The sequence below is a fragment of the Danio aesculapii genome, chromosome 1 (assembly GCF_903798145.1).
Source record: "Danio aesculapii chromosome 1, fDanAes4.1, whole genome shotgun sequence".
Classification (NCBI taxonomy): domain Eukaryota; kingdom Metazoa; phylum Chordata; class Actinopteri; order Cypriniformes; family Danionidae; genus Danio; species Danio aesculapii.
This window is the reverse complement of record NC_079435.1, coordinates 1,848,809-1,866,409: the sequence shown is the minus strand read 5'-3', so window position 1 is coordinate 1,866,409 and position 17,601 is coordinate 1,848,809. Positions and strand designations below refer to the sequence as shown.

General features: G+C 34.7%; 2 protein-coding genes across 2 annotated transcripts in view; both read right to left on the bottom strand.

Annotated features, from left to right (window-relative positions):
• Nucleotide 1: 1 nt before the first annotated feature.
• On the bottom strand, nucleotides 2–2,310 carry nxnl1 (nucleoredoxin like 1). The gene is given in 3 exon segments (XM_056455009.1): nucleotides 2–320; nucleotides 1,984–2,261; nucleotides 2,263–2,310. Coding segments are annotated over 3 exon segments (645 nt in total).
• Nucleotides 2,311–9,586: 7,276 nt separating this feature from the next.
• The window catches only part of colgalt1b (collagen beta(1-O)galactosyltransferase 1b), a 47,481-nt gene continuing 39,466 nt past the window's right edge, over nucleotides 9,587–17,601 (bottom strand). The window contains exons 5-12 of the mRNA XM_056455121.1: nucleotides 17,163–17,367; nucleotides 15,446–15,565; nucleotides 15,283–15,359; nucleotides 14,375–14,481; nucleotides 14,112–14,244; nucleotides 13,512–13,639; nucleotides 12,611–12,817; nucleotides 9,587–12,369 (exon numbers count right to left, since the gene is read on the bottom strand). Coding sequence (XP_056311096.1) covers nucleotides 12,102–12,369; nucleotides 12,611–12,817; nucleotides 13,512–13,639; nucleotides 14,112–14,244; nucleotides 14,375–14,481; nucleotides 15,283–15,359; nucleotides 15,446–15,565; nucleotides 17,163–17,367 — 1,245 coding nt within the window. The 3' untranslated portion in view covers nucleotides 9,587–12,101. The remainder of the gene's footprint in view (nucleotides 12,370–12,610; nucleotides 12,818–13,511; nucleotides 13,640–14,111; nucleotides 14,245–14,374; nucleotides 14,482–15,282; nucleotides 15,360–15,445; nucleotides 15,566–17,162; nucleotides 17,368–17,601) is intronic.

Sequence of the window (17,601 nt, the reverse complement as noted above, 5' to 3'; positions counted from 1 at the left end):
TTCAGCCCCAGGGTCCTCCTCCTCCTCCACCTTCCTCATCGTCATCATCATCCTTCTTTTTCTTCTTCTTCTTCTCATCCTCCACCTTATATTTGATTCTTCTGATGGGGTCGGTCATGCTGCGCATCTTTCCCTCATCGAACTCCTCGTTCATCATGAAGTTTCTGTCGATAAGCTCCGCTCCCTCCTGCCAGTTGCGGTAACAGTCGGTCCCCAGCGTGCAGATTTCAGACACTGCGTTAGGAGAGAGAACCGAGCAGTCGGGACGCAGAACCACCACCCTCGGCAGATCCCGCACCTCGAACATCACACCCAGCTCCCTGATAAACACACACACAACAGCAGCACTGAGCAGTGTTGGGGGAAACTCGCCACAAATAATGCAAGTTACATAATAATATTACTTTTCTGAGTAATGAGTAAAGTAACGCATTACTTTAAAAAAGTAATAATATCGAGTTACTTTTAAAAAAAATGTAATGAAAGTTACTTATTTTAATTAGCTAAAAATATATATATTGCTGAATAAAAATGAACAGTCACGTTGAATCATACATTGAAAGAAAAGGAGATGGTCTCAATGGACAGAGATTTTACGTAACTAATAAGACAATGTAGAAAAGTAGCAAACACATTGCTTTATACTTTCAACAATCTGTATATATGTGGCATGTTCAGCTCTGGGTCAGGAAGTTCTTCGAAGATAACATCCTAATTATTAGGTTATACAGTGCCTTAAGTACAGAACTCCTCTATTTAAATGAGAAAAAAAACCCTGCAAGTTCTGAAAGAGATCAAGCCCCAGCAAAGGTTAGGAAAGGTAATGCAAAAGTAACTCAGAAAAGTAACTTAATGCATTACTTACTGTTAAGCAACTAAGTAATGCAAGTAGTTACTTTTTTTAGGAGTAACTCAATATCAGAATGCATTGTATTCAAAAGTAACTTTACCCAACACTACTGCTGAGATCCTTCACTTGACAACATACTCGACTCATAAACACTGATACAGAATTATATTAAGACATGAAACTGAAGTAAAAAAGATAAATAAAATACAGATTTGAAAATAAAATGTGATTTAACTGAAGGTTTAAGAAGCATTCAATATAATTTGTATGATTTTTTTTTCCGAAATCTAAGATACACTTTTATGAAAATAAAGTCTTCCTCAAAAATGTAACACGTGCTACTCTGAAAAATAATTTACGTAATCACCAAAATCTAAAAAAATGCTATTCTGAAAAAAGTGTACGCAATCACCAAAACGTAAAATATATTATTCTGAAACTGAGATGTACATAATTAGCAACATGTGAAGTGTTCTTCTGAAATAAGGTGTACGCAATCACCAAAAGTAAAACATATTCTGAAATCATGTGTATACAGTCACCAAACCTTAAAATATCTTTTTCTGAAAATGTGTACACAATCAGCAAAGCGTAAAAGTATTGCATTTCTGAAAATAGGTTGTAAGTATTTGCCAAAATCCAAAATTTGCTATTCTGAAAATTAGTTTAATTACGTATTCGTCAACCTAAAATATGAATTTCTGAAAAAAGGTAATCACCAAAACTTTAGCAAAAATGCTATTCTGAAAAATGTACGTTTTCGCCTATATTCTGAAAACGTGAAAACAATCGTCAAAACCTAAATTACGATATTCTGAAAATAAGGTGTAAGCATTCGTCAATACATTAGTGTCAAAAAATTTGTATTTTAGGTTATTATCAAAACTTCAAATATGCTATTCTGAAAATGAAGGTTTCGCCAAAACCTAAAATACAAATTTCTGAAAAAAAGCTAATCACCAATACTTAAAACATGCAGTTCTGAAAATTACGGTTACGTTTTTTTTTTTTTTTTACCGATTTTCTAAAAATGTGGAAACAATTATCAAAATCTAAATTACGATGTTCTGAAAATAAGGTTGTACGCATTCCTCAACCTAAAATCCCTTCTTCAGAGAACAGTGTGTACGTACTGCCTGTAGGGGTCCTCGTAGGGCAGGAACAGGCAGCGTTTGGGCAGCTCCTTTAGGAACTTCTCCTGCTGCTCTTCTGACGAGTCCAGCGAGATGTACAGCAGCACCAGCTGAGCCGAACGCTCCACGTAAAACTCATCCGTTAGCTTTTTATAGAAATCTTTCAGCGTCGGTGCGAAATCCTGACACTTCTCGCTCTCGCCGGAGCCGAAGAACAGCATGAGAATTCGGTTCTGGAGCCGCAGGATGATCTCGCGCTCTGTGTCCAGCTCATCCCGGGTCCTTGTTGTTTTTCACCAAAACCTTCCCCAGAAACAAGTCTACCATGACGGCGTCTGCAGAAAGAAGATTGGTACTATTATTATGTCAAGTGTAGTGACGGAAAAATGTTATGATGCTAAAAATGTTATAAGCATTGCCACACACGCATGATTTGGTTTATTATACTGTAAAATTATTGCGATATTTACAATTTTACTGTTTAAATGTATTTTTGATTAATTAAATTAAATGGCTCCATTAACAGCCACTGAACCAAAACAAAAACAATTATTTTTTTTCTACAAATGTAAAGGTATAACAATCTAGATCCCTTTCTAGAGCACTTGACCAGACATTAAAAGCATTAAACATTATCATTGCATTTTTGTCATCAAAAACAATAAAAACCAATAACAATAATCTGAAATTAATCTGAGTAAAATATCATCTGCAGGAGACTCGATGCACAAGCTCAGAAATCACAAAATTGTGCAAATGTTTACTGCAGATCACGCACTAATTTAAAAGAATCTAACACAAATCTGACACACCTTCAATGATGGAGTCTCGCCGTCCTCAGTATCACAGATGAACCAAACCGAAGCGATCATGAGTTCAGATGAATATCGTCGTTTACCGTCACCAAACTCCCCGAGATTACAGAATTAAAGCAACACCGCATCAAAACCTCAGTCAGTGTGTTTATTTACCGTCCCGCCAGAGAGAGACGTGAGGATACGGCGAGCAGACCACCTAATCCACACCCACCCACCGTCATAATCCTATTGGCCGAGAGAAAGAGTGAGGGATAGAGGGATTACAGCTAACACAGGCTCCCGGGGTGTTTAATCTGACCGATGATAATTACTGAAAATCAATATAACACGCACAACACCTGCACGAGGCATCGCTGACATTCAAAAACTGATTTTCACAAACTGAACAGTGAAAATGAAGCCTGTCGCTCTCTCGTGGATTACAGCAATGATTGTCAGAGATCCCATAATCCTTCTTGGCTGAAAATATACCCAGACCTTAATCCAATGGACAGAGGAGGAGTGCGGGAAAGAGGACAGCAATGGATGAACAGGACTAAATCAAAACAGCAGTTCAGTGGGATGAACATTAATGACATTCAAACGCTTAATTTAAATTATACACTAAAACACTTACAAGCAAATAATTCACCAAATCCTAAAATATGCTACTCTGAAAGAGAGCACCAAGCACAAAAACAGCCAGACACAGGAAAGTTTCTTTCCTCAGGCTGTCTACCTTATGAACAGTTAAATATTCCTCTACTGTGCAATAAATATGTGCAATACTTTCTCATACGCACCTGTACACATCACCTTATATCAAAATACAATGCCGTTACAATGACGTTTGCCAAACATACAATATTACAAAAAAACCTAAAACGTGCAAATTTTACGTATTTGCAACAACATAAAAAATACACCAATTCTAAAAATATTGTACATGTATACACCAAAAAACATAAAATAAATAAAAAGCATGCATTCGCCAAATCTTAAAATGTGTTACTCTGAAAATGTGTATGAATTTGCTGAAAAAACCTAAACGTGCAAATTTTACGTATTTGCAACAACACAAAAAATACACCAATTCTAGAAATATTGTACATGTATACACCAAAAAACATAAAATAAAAATAAAAAAATTTTAAAAATGCATGCATTCGCCAAATCTTAAAATGTTTTATTCTGAAAATGTGTACGAATTTGCTGAAAAAACCTAATAAGCAAATCCAAAAACATATTTCTAATCTAATAAAACATTTTACGTATTTGCAACAAAATAAAATGACGCCATTCTAAAAATAGTGTACATATTCTCCAAAAAACCTAATATACAGTTTTCTTTAAAACGTGTACATTTGCCAAATCCAAAATTATGCCATTCTGAAAATAACGTGCGAGTATTCGCCTAATCTTAAAATGTGTTCTGAAAACGTGTACGAATTTGCCGAAACACAAAATCTTATTATGAAAAAACTAATTACCAAAACCAAAAACATGCTATTCTAAGAATGAATTTTACGTATTTGCAACAAAACAAAAATGTCAATGTCGTTCTTAAAATATTGTGTACATATTCGCCAAAAAATCTAATATACACTATTCTTAAAGTGTATAAATTTGCCAAATCCTAATTTATGCTGATTTTGAAAATATGTAGTTTGTATTTGCCAAATCCTAAAATATGCTATTCTAAAATTGTGTACGAATTTGCTGAAGCATAATCTTATGAAAATAAATCAGGTTTAAGCCATCACTGACACTTAAAACATGCTATTCTGAAAATGTGTACATTGTGATGACGTTTGCCAAACATACAATATTACGAAAAAACCTAAAACGTGCAAATTTTACGTATTTGCAACAACATAAAAAACAAACCAATTCTAAAAATATTGTATGTGTATACACCAAAAAACATAAAATAAAAATAAATAAATTTTAAAAACGCATGCATTCGCCAAATCTTAAAATGTGTTATTCTGAAAATGTGTATGAATTTGCTAAAAAAACCTAATAAGCAAATCCAAAAACATATTTCTATTCTAATAATACATTTTACGTATTTGCAACGAAATAAAATGACGCCATTCTAAAAATAGTGTAGATATTCGCCAAAAAACCTAATATACACTTTTCTTTAAAACGTGTACATTTGCCAAATCCTAAATTATGCCATTGTGAAAATATCATGCGAGTATTCGCCTAATCTTAAAATGTGCTCTGAAAACGAATTTGCTGAAACACAAAATCTTATTATGAAAAAAACTAATTACCAAAAACATGCTATTCTAAGAATGAATTTTACGTATTTGCAACAAAACAAAAATGTCAATGTCGTTCTTAAAATATTGTGTACATATTCGCCAAAAAATCTAATATACACTATTCTTAAAGTGTATAAATTTGCCAAATCCTAATTTATGCTGATTTTGAAAATATGTAGTTTGTATTTGCCAAATCCTAAAATATGCTATTCTAAAATTGTGTACGAATTTGCTGAAGCATAATCTTATGAAAATAAATCAGGTTTAAGCCATCACTGACACTTAAAACATGCTATTCTGAAAATGTGTACATTGTGATGACGTTTGCCAAACATACAATATTACGAAAAAACCTAAAACGTGCAAATTTTACGTATTTGCAACAACATAAAAAACAAACCAATTCTAAAAATATTGTATGTGTATACACCAAAAAACATAAAATAAAAATAAATAAATTTTAAAAACGCATGCATTCGCCAAATCTTAAAATGTGTTATTCTGAAAATGTGTATGAATTTGCTAAAAAAACCTAATAAGCAAATCCAAAAACATATTTCTATTCTAATAATACATTTTACGTATTTGCAACGAAATAAAATGACGCCATTCTAAAAATAGTGTAGATATTCGCCAAAAAACCTAATATACACTTTTCTTTAAAACGTGTACATTTGCCAAATCCTAAATTATGCCATTGTGAAAATATCATGCGAGTATTCGCCTAATCTTAAAATGTGCTCTGAAAACGAATTTGCTGAAACACAAAATCTTATTATGAAAAAAACTAATTACCAAAAACATGCTATTCTAAGAATGAATTTTACGTATTTGCAACAAAACAAAAATGTCAATGTCGTTCTTAAAATATTGTGTACATATTCGCCAAAAAACATAATATACACTATTCTTAAAGTGTATAAATTTGCTAAATCCTAAATTATGCTGATTTTGAAAATATGTAGTTTGTATTTTGCCAAATCCTAAAATATGCTATTCTAAAATTGTGTACGAATTTGCTGAAGCAAAATCTTATGAAAATAAATCAGGTTTAAGCTATCACTAACACTTAAAACATGCTATTCTGAAAATGTGTACATTGTGAGGACGTTTGCCAAACATACAATATTACGAAAAAACCTAAAACGTGCAAATTTTACGTATTTGCAACAACATAAAAAATACACCAATTCTAAAAATATTGTATGTGTATACACCAAAAAACATAAAATAAAAATAAATAAATTTTAAAAACGCATGCATTCGCCAAATCTTAAAATGTGTTATTCTGAAAATGTGTACGAATTTGCTGAAAAAACCTAAAGCAAAACCAAAAACGCAATTCTAATCTAATAATACATTTTACGTATTTGCAACGAAATAAAATGACGCCATTCTAAAAATAGTGTAGATATTCTCCAAAAAACCTAATATACACTTTTCTTTAAAACGTGTACATTTGCCAAATCCTAAATTATGCCATTCTGAAAATATCATGCGAGTATTCGCCTAATCTTAAAATGTGTTCTGAAAACGAATTTGCTGAAACACAAAATCTTATTATGAAAAAAACTAATTACCAAAAACATGCTATTCTAAGAATGAATTTTACGTATTTGCAACAAAACAAAAATGTCAACGTCGTTCTTAAAATATTGTGTACATATTCGCCAAAAAATCTAATATACACTATTCTTAAAGTGTATAAATTTGCTAAATCCTAATTTATGCTGATTTTGGAAATATGTAGTTTGTATTTGCCAAATCCTAAAATATGCTATTCTCAAATTGTGTACGAATTTGCTGAAGCATAATCTTATGAAAATAAATCAGGTTTAAGCTATCACTAACACTTAAAACATGCTATTCTGAAAATCAATGTTACATATTTGCCATAACACAAATTACACCTACATAAATCATTAAAAAAAATATTGTGTACGTATTGGTCAAAAAACCTAATATACACGATTCTTAAAGTCTACAAATTTCCCAAATCCTAAAATATGCTAATCTGAAAATGTGTACATTGCGACTGTTGCCCAAACACAAAATAAACCTGAAACCTGATCACCAAAGCCTAAAGCATACAATTCTAAAAAGTAATGTTATGTATTTGCAACAAAACAAAAATATGTCATTCTAAAACTATTGTATTTGTATACACGAAAAACTGAAATTATGCTATTCTGAAAATGTATTCGCCAATCTTATGCCATTCGGAAAATGTGAACGAATTTGCTGAAACACAAAAACATATTATGAAAATAAATAACATGCATGTATTCATTAAAACCTAGATCATGCAATTGTAAAAATAAATATTACATATTTGCCATTACACAAATTACGCCATTATAAAAATACTGTTTGTATTTGCCAAACTATAGTAAGTCTACAAATGTACCAAATCCAAAAATAAGCTATTCTGAAAATGTGTATTTCAAGAGTTCACACTTAGACAATGCTCGACTATGATAGCAGGTTTGGCATGCTGTCCCGGGAGAGAACCCTGAGCTCGCAGATAGATGAGCCCAAGGTTCCCGCTTGGTCAATGAGCATTAGGAGGGATACGAGATCAGGTGTTTCTCGAGTGCCCTCTTTCTCTATGTATGAGTTAAGTGCTTGTGACTGTATTAGGATTCACTTATGTACATGTTTTTAGACTGTGGGAGGAAACCGAAGGACCCGGAGAAAACCCACGCAAACACATGGAGAACATGCAAACTCCACGCAGGGAGTGCCAACTGGCTCAATTAGAACTTGGACTTTTGGCCTTCTTACTGCGAGGCAGCAGTGCTAACCACTGAGCCACCATGTTGCCCGATCATGAAAGAGGAGGAGGGAGAAGGGGAGGATGGGGGGGTCCAAAAACGAAGATAAGGAATGAAGTTTAGGCAGGATATTTATAGTAGCTTTAGAATGATCTGATAGGCTAGCTAATGATTAGCAATGAGGATCAGCTGTAGTCAATCATATCACGTGCTCCTCTCGAAATTAGTTTGTGAAACTTCACGTTGTGAATGTTGCCAAAACACAAAATCTTTTGAAAAAACCTAAAACTTAATCGCCAAAGCCTAAAACATTTTATTCTGAAAAGAAATTTTACATATTTGCGTCAAAGCAAAAATATACCATTCTGAAAATCTACACCAAAAAACCCTAAATCAGGCTATTCGGAACATAAGATGTATGTATTCACCAAATCTTATGCTATCCTGAAAATTTGTATGAATTAGCCCACACATAAAATCTTATTATGAAAATAAATAAGGTGTTCGCATTCACCAAAACCTAAAACATAAAAATGAATATTATATATTTGCCGTAACACAAAATACGCCATTTTTAAAATATTGTGTTCAGATTTGCCAAATCCTAAAATATGCTTTTCTGAAAATAATCTGCATTTGTCATCATACGAAATATGCCATTCTACAATATTGTGTACTTATTTGCCAAACCTAAAATGTGATGCTGTTAAAATTTGTACGTATTTATCCAGACCTAAAATAGACTTCTGAAAATTTGTACATTCAATTAAACAATTAATAAATGTGTGAGAATTTTAGTTTCTTTTCTGCAGATCTATAATGCCCTTATATTGAAATGAAGTTGTTGTTTTTTTTGTTTGTTTGTGTTTAAGCCCAACCCCCCCAATCACACTATAACTATAAACTATTCAGTTGGTTAGCATAGTGCACTTGCTAACTGCCTGTGTAAGTAGTCTGAAAGGAAGCTGGTTACTGTACTTGAATTACATATTCACTGAAATGGTTTACTTTTTAGGCCATTTAATTAGTTACTTGTATACAGTGTTTGTCTAAAATACTGTGCAAAAATTGAGCCCTTCATGACAATACTAAATTCAGAGAAGTTATTTTTTGTCTTCCCAATTACATTATATTTCATGTATCCAATGTTGTTTTTGGAGCGTTTTTTAGACTTGTTTTTGTATGTATGTGTGAAAGTACTCGGAAATGACTTCAGCATTTAGCAGTTTCAGAACTACTCAGATCAACCATGCCACAGTCACACAAACCGCATTTCTTCCTCTTTCTGATGCTTGGTTTGAACTTGAGCAGAGTTTCCTGACCTCTACATGCACAGTTGCTGCCACGTGATTGGCTGATTAGATATTTGTGTTAACAAACAGCCAATCGGCTGTGCCTAATGTAATAATGTATCTTAATGAACAGTAAAGTGTCCAAAAACATACGCAAGCAATTGCCAATTTTGCTGATCAACATTCCTTAGTGGTCTGGAGCATTTCCGTTGCGCTTGGCATGCTTTAATTGTGTTGTGGTATGATTTTATAGTGTTTGAGCTTAATTCTGTTGTGTTTTGGCTTGTTTTGTTCTATTCTGGTTTGATTTTGCTTGCCTAAATGCACAGTTTCTGCAACATGATTAGCTGTATAGGTGATTATTTGCATTGCATTGTACTATGTAGTAATGAAAATACATTTCACTCTTATCATATGCTGTTTCTAACTATAGTGTTTGATGCACATCCTCATAAAATGAGACTGAATCAGACTTTAAGAAACATTCTTTATTCTCTGGTATAAAAGGCACATTCAGGAGACGTACAGATGAACAACATCCGTCAAAGAAATGAAAGAAAGGAAAAACTGATTCAATAAAAACACTGCATTTTCTCTCCTAACTAAATATGATGCCCATTTATTGAGCTGACACACGAAGCATCATGTAAACATGAGTTTGCCTCACACAAATATCTGTGTTAGCTTTAAAATGCATTCTCTGACAAAAATCTCTTAAGGCAACTGAGGAAATGCATAAAATAAAAAAAACAACTTCCGTACGGTTCACATCAGGGATATTAACACATACTGTCGGCTCATATTTACACTGACAGAGGATTATGATCAAGCTGAACAAGCAATAAATTAGTCATCAGCAAGCAAAACCATCAGATCCAAACTGCCTTCACACGCCGACCTGATTCCCTTACATAATAAAAGTCATGCTCAGAGGGAGATCATCATAAAGGAATGTTCAAATCACAAGCACTGGTCCACGTTTAGCTAAAGCTTGACATCAGATCAGGTTTAAAATAGTGCTAACTGGACCACATCAAATCATGATTGTTCTTGAGGCTCCCAATAACAAAAGAAAAAGAAATATATTGCATAAGTCAGAGCGACTCGCGTTCATGCTCCCAATAGTCAAGCATTTCAGGAGAATCTGCGTTTTTTATCTGATCTAAAGCATGTTATAATGTTGCACGTCCTCAAATGTTGATTTGTTCTCAAATGTGTTGTAACACATCCTCTTGAGCAGTGGACGATTCTCTCATGAAGGCTCTGTATTTGACTGTATTTAAATGGTGGCCCAGCAGTGCACAACACAATGGAGTTTCAAAGGCAAATATAAGTTTATAACACAGTGGAAAGCCAAAACAAAACACAATCAAGGGGAAGAACACAACAGAAATACTACTGAGCACTAGTGTGCATGTTTGCATTAGACAGACATAGTTTTAAGTGTTTGACTGTGCCACAATTAAACGTGTGTTTTAATATTTCATTTTTTCCTGCATTTATAGTCTCTTAATTGCAGCAGTAAGTCATTTCAGACAATTCCAGAAAAACATGCAGGCAATTGTCACTTCTGTTGACCTACTACTGACCTAACCCAGTGGTCTTGAGCATTTCTGTTGTGTTTTTTGTGGCTTAATTTTGTTGGGTCATTATGGCTTGAGTTCCATTGTGTTTAGGCTTGATTTGTTATGTTTGGCCTTGGTTCTGTTGTTGTTTACATTCGATTTTTGTTCTGTTCTGGCTTAATTTTCTTGTGATTATGCTACATTTCATTGTTGTGGATTTAATTTAATTGAGTTTGGCTTTTGTTCTGTTTTCTTTATAAATAATATTTTGTTGTTGTGTTTTCTTCTTTGAATGTAGCATTGTGAACCAAGGTCTTTTTTATATTGTTGTTTAGTGCTGCTCTAGTCTGTTGTATTTCTAGTAGTCTGTAGTTGTGTGTTTGTATTTCTGGGCTGTAGAACTCTCTATAGTTGTGTGTTTATATATTTTCATGATCTCTAAGGTTTTGTTTTTGTATATTTCAGGGATCTATAGGTCTCTATAGTGGTGTGTTTGTATATTTCTGGGATCTAAAGGTCTCTATATTTGTGTGTTTGTGTATTTCTGAGATCTAAAGGTCTCCTATATTTGTGTGTTTTTGTGTATTTCCGGGATCTAGAACTCTCTATAGTTGTTTGTTTGTATATTTCCAGGATCTAGAACTCTCTATATTTGTGTGTTTGTATATTTCAAGGATCTAGAGTTCTCTATAGATGTGTGTTTGTATATTTCCGAGATCTAGAGGTCTCTATAGTTGTGTGTTTGTAATTTCGGGATCTAAAGCTCTCTATAGTTGTGTGTTTGTGTATTTCTGGGATCTAAAGGTCTCTATAGTTGTGTGTTTGGATTTTTTCTGGGATCTAGAGGTCTCTGTAGTTGTGTCTTTATATATTTCTGGGCTCTAGAACTCTCTATATTTGAGTGTTTGTGTATTTCTGGGATCTAAAAGTCTCTATATTTGTGTGTTTGTGTATTTCCGTGATCTAAAGGTCTCTATATTTGTGTGTTTGTGTGTTTCCGGGATCTAAAGGTCTCTGTAGTTGTGTGTTTATTTATATCAGGGATCTAGAGGTCTCTGTAGTTGTATGTCTATATATTTCTGGGCTCTAGAACTCTCTACAGTTGTGTGTTTGTATATTTCCGGGATCTAGAGGTCTCCTGTAGTTGTGTGTTTGTATATTTCCGGGATTTCTAACTCTCTATAGTTGTGTGTTTGAATTTTTTCTGGGATCTAAAGGTCTCTGTAGTTGTGTGTTTGTATATTTCCGGGATCTAGAGGTCTTTATAGTTGTGTCTCTGTGTATTTCTGGGCACTAGAACTCTCTATAGTTGTGTGTTTGGATTTTTTCTGGGATCTAGAGGTCTCTGTAGTTGTGTGTCTATTTATTTCTGGGCTCTAGAACTCTCTATAGCTGTGGTTTTGTATATCCCGTGGCTCTAGAGCTCGTCTCGGGCTGTACTGTCGAGCGGTGACTGCAGGACATCAGTGTTCTGGGCTTCGCTGCTCAGCTCCTCCTGCTCACGGCTCTTTCGTGAGCGCGCTCGGTCCCAGTCGGTCAGCACGCTCTCGTTGTCCCAGACACTGGAGGTCTCGGTGTCGCTGATGTAGCCCTGGTCTCCTGTGTAGTGTGTGGGGTATATCAGCAGCGGCTCCGCAGAGAAGGCCCGCAGGTCCCTTCGTGGGAAATGAGACATGTACTCCTCACTGCGATACGGAGAACACAAAAAATCAGACGGAGAACACTGAACATGCAGTAATATACAATATAAAATACTTTAACAATATAGCAGTGGTTTGTTCTGTAGACAATCTAACACAAATATTGCTTAAGGGGGCTTATAATATTGACCTTTTATTCTAGCCAAAATAAATAAGAAAAAAATGCATATGAGGGCGAATAATTTTGACTTCAACTAACTCAAGCAGAAGGGTTTGTGTATCTTACATGGGGTGTTTGTTGTACATGACTGGCAGAAACTCATCTACCGGCAGCATCTTCTTGAGCGGTTCGGCTCTCAGCAGCTTCTGTGCGCCGTGGAGCGAGATCACGTATCCCAGAGTCCAGTACGAGTAGTCTGCCTCCACCAGGCTGTGGATCCTCGGCACTGATTTCTCTGGTCGCTCCACCTGCATCCGCTTCCGGCCAATATAACTGAAGACAGAGAGGAAAAACATGTGAGCTTGTGTCCAGTAGGGGGCGCCACATACACAGACCAATAGTGTTTCCGTCCAAAGATGAGAATAAAACATTAGCTGATTAAAGCAGCATTTCCGTCCAATGAGAACAAAATCATCACTTCCTGATAAACTAGAGCAAATCTGAGTCAGAAAAGTGTAGTATGATGCTGTGGGATTTGCCACTGTGGGGTTTGTTCTCCTCTAATAAATGAGCTGCGTCTCAGAAGATGAAACGCAGTGAATGCGGTGGCTTTTGGAGGCGTGAGACGGGAGCGCAGACAGATGCTCAAGACAGTTCTGGAGGGAATAATAATAGAAGAGGAATAATACTGAAGCACTGTGATGACGGACTGACGGAGGACTGAGGCCTTTTACTATCAGGAGAACAACATTTTAGATCTGCGACGATGGAAATTTAGAAACCAACAATAATGATGCAAAGACCCCTTAAACACACATCTGATTAGCATCTGTCAAAAACTACACTATAATCAAATACTTCATGCATTTTTCTAATGAAGTTTTTTTTTAATGTGCATTTTCAAAGTTGATGTGGATCTTGGCTTTTCCGTTAAACTTATTTTTTTAATGCAATTTATTCAATGCGTAAAAATAGTTTAATTTTAAAAACACAGCTAGTGAGGATGAATGAGTGTGTGTTTGCTCACATCAGGTCCCAGTCGAGCCGCTGAGACCGAACCTCCTGCATCAGATTCTGCAGACGCCGCTTAAAGAACACCTCGAAGCGCAGATCGTCCTCGATCACCAGAGACGACTGCAGGCCACGATCTACAATCTGGCGACAAACGAACCAAAATAATATATCAAATCACTCTGATGCAAAACACATCCTCTACTGTGATTGGACGATGAGCTCAATATTGTCAAATGAGCAGAGCACAGCATTTTACTCAGTCAACAATAAAAGCCCTGTGTGCTGTTGGGTCGTTTTCATCCACTTGGGGCTGATTTCGAGTCTTAATTTGGCTAAAACTTTCTGTGTCTCAGCAAATGGGATGATAATTGCTGGCGACCCTTATTTTGACACATACTTTGGGAAAATGCTTTAAAATTTTACAAATACTCAATAAACTGTGGGCAAATTGACTCCCTTTTGGTTATGTATGTAACAATACACGAGTGGGGTGGGAAAAAAAACTGAAGGGATTTTTAAACATTATTACTATTATTATTATTATTATTATTATTATTATTATTATTATTATTATTATTATTATGTGTCAGTTTAAACGCAGTTACTCTCAGACCTCATTCCAGATGTTGTAGTGGGACAGAAAGCAGCCCAGCTCTCCTTTGGTTAGTGGGCGACCGTGATACGGGTCACTGTAACCGGGCAGCATCTCGATCCCCAGAGCCTCCACCTGACTCGCATTCAGTGCCCTGAAACACACACACACACACACACACACACACACTTTCAAGCATTACATGACTGACACTCATGCTGCATCCCAATTCTTTTAGTCCTAAAAGTAAGTGTGTCTATAGTGTGTGTGTGTTTAAAACATACTTGCCATCTACAGCTGCGATGATCTTGCATGCGATCTCTTGTTCGTAAAGCGTCCTCAACATGCGCTCGCGCCGGTCTGAACGCCTCAGCAGATTTATCATGAACACCTGAGATATAACATTTACATATAAATAGATTTATTTAATATAAAATTTTATATAAATTAAGTTGTCGTTTTTAAAAAAAATTGTATTTCATAAAAGAATGGTTCCCTATTTATTTCATACAATTATAATACTGTAATAAAAATATCTTACAATTGTAAATTAGGCAAAATAAAATGAAGCAAGTTCCATTTATTTTATAAAATATTACAAAAATAAATGGGAAAGAAATAGGATTGCATAAAACCACAACAACAAAATTAAACAATTTCCATAATTTTATAAAATATCACATCTAAAAGGTAAATATAATAAAAATATAAATAATTAAAATAATAATAATATTTAATACTGTAATAAAAAATAACAATTATAATTTGTCAAAATGTAAAAAAAAAAAGAAATTTCCATAATTTTTATAAATTATCAAATCTAAAAGGTAAATATAATTAAAATATAAATAATTAAAATAATAATATTTAATACTGTAATAAAAAAATAACAATTAAAATTTGTCAAAAAATGTAAAAAAATATATATATATATTTTATATTTATAAAATATTGCAAAACCAAAATGTATAAAGCAATATTTAAAAAAATAGAATTGCATACAATAATCATAAAATAAATCGAATAATAATTATAATATATAATTAATATTTTTAGAATAATTAAAAGACTATGAAATAACAGTAATTTAAGTCATTTCATAAAATAAGACATCAAATATTTACAATTGAATATTAAATGATACAAAATACAAGTAAAATAAAAAATCAGAATCAAATCAAACTGTGGTCACCTCATCGAAGCCCATTTTATCTGTCTGTTTTGGCATGAGTGATAGATACACAGACGGTTCTATTGGAGGATTGCGCACTGAAAAAACACACACAGAGAAGAATCGGGACGTTTAGTTTCTCTTTTGGGTTTGATCAGAGCAGCTCCAGACTCCTGAAACTCACCCATAACCTCCAGCTGTGAGTGCAGAAAACTCTCCGCCTCGTCCTGCAGACTGTTCTGAGAGCGCAGCGGCACCGGGAAATACCCATACGTCTCTCTGTTGCAGATGTACATCTGAACCTCTGTGGACAAACCAATTTTTGAACAACAAAAATTACAAGCATGAACACTAGAGAGAAACCTTTTTTTTTTTTGCTCCAATTGTGTGTTTTTGTTTCTCCTTTAAAAATATTACACAAATATAAAAGGCAAAACTGAAAAATAGGATTTCATCAAATGAATATAATATATATATAATATATATATAATATATATAATGTAGGGGTGGGCGATATGACCTAAAATTAATATCACTGTATTTTTCATCTTTTGAACGGTGACGGTATAATATCATGGTATTACTTTCAATAGCAAAATAATAAACATCTCAAGAAAGAACGGACAAAAGAAAGTCTCACTTCTATCACTCTTTAAAAGTTTTGGTTTGGGTCATTGTAAATGATCAGTCTCATTATGAGCTGATCTTCATTTCTCTGTGTTGGTGGAATAAAGCAGGCGAGTCAGCCGCACCAATTTATGAGCAGACAGAGCAGGATTCTCATGATGACCACCGGCGCAATACCGCTCTGTTATGAGCCGTAGTTTCAGTGTAAACTTAGTAAAGGTGAGTTTCTTTGGCGATGATGTGTACAGTATTAGACTTTATATTTAGCGGACATTTGCACTGAACACGCGGTGAATGCAATGCAACAAGATTCGGGCACCTTCTCCGAAAACACTCGATTGATCTCAGCTGGCGGATCAACATTTACCTCATGTCATGATCGCTGTCATCTGCGCCATTATTATTATTATAACTTTAGGTGAGGTTTGCAAACCTGTGCACTTTTCACTCTTCAGCCGTTTGCATTTCCTGCAGTAACAAAAGCTCCCTGTTATCTGACAGCGGGAAGCGTTGAGTGACTGACTGCTAATATGAACCAATACAGCAGCAGGGTAGAGCGATTCAGCAAGTTTTTAGAGAAAATCAAATCAGATTGCACTACAACCATTATATTCAGACACACAAATGCTCCCAAATATATTATGAGGTCGCATAGATTAAATTTCGGGCGCTCATGCGACCAAAATGGTAGCAATTTCGAGCCCTGTAGTATAAGGACATGTATTCAGACCACAACTGAACGTTTGAAGAAAATTGAATGCCTTATTATTTAGAATTAGCTATTATTGATGTAAATGTAGCCGTTCAAGGCGCATAATTTTTCTCTGTATAATTCATTAAATACCAGCGCAGCTGCTTTGTTTTCTGCTTTGGTATAAGTGCCATCTACTGGCAGAGACTGAGTCTGTATTTTTATTCAGCCTGTGGTGTTTTTGTTTGGTAATGGCCTCATGTTTTTGTTTTTTGTTAAAAGTATATATATATTTTTTAATTGGAAAAGAAACCGAAATCAGAATTTGGTAGTTTGCAAATAAAAATTCATCAATCAGAATCGCTGTAAAATTATGAATAAAATTGTCAATCGAAATCAACTATTTAAAAAAATTAATTGTCAACTCTGAATCAGACAGTAAAAAAGAAATCACATGAAATTGTCTGTCGGATTCGTAATATACTGTCATAAAATGTATATAATCGTCATATAAAATCATAAATCAGCTCTAGGAGGAAATTCATGATTTGTGCGTTACTAATGAACATGTAACATGACACACCTGCCATGCGTGCGGAGAAGGCGAAGATGATGATGTCATCAAAGGCCCAGCTGTAGTCGGGATGTGGCGGGAAGAAGGCCAGCTGACGGGACGCCTGTTTCCTCAGGTCCAGCAGGAACGTCGAGTGGACCATCGGCACCGCAAAACAGCCCTTGCGCTCCTGACGCCGGATCGGCATGTAGGCCGGAGTACGCTTGTAATAACCCTGAAGACAATATCAAATATTAAACATCATCACTATCTTTGTTTACATTAGTCAAACGTGAAGATTAACTTCACACTATCGAGAATTTACAGTTTAATTATTTATAGTTGGTGATCTTTTCAGAAAAAGGCAGAGCTACAAATGCCTGTGTGTCAGCATAGTGGCAGATTCAAAAACAAGATGTCCTATGCTATTGACCGAGAGATGGTCACTATTGGGTTTGGGCCTTCCCCT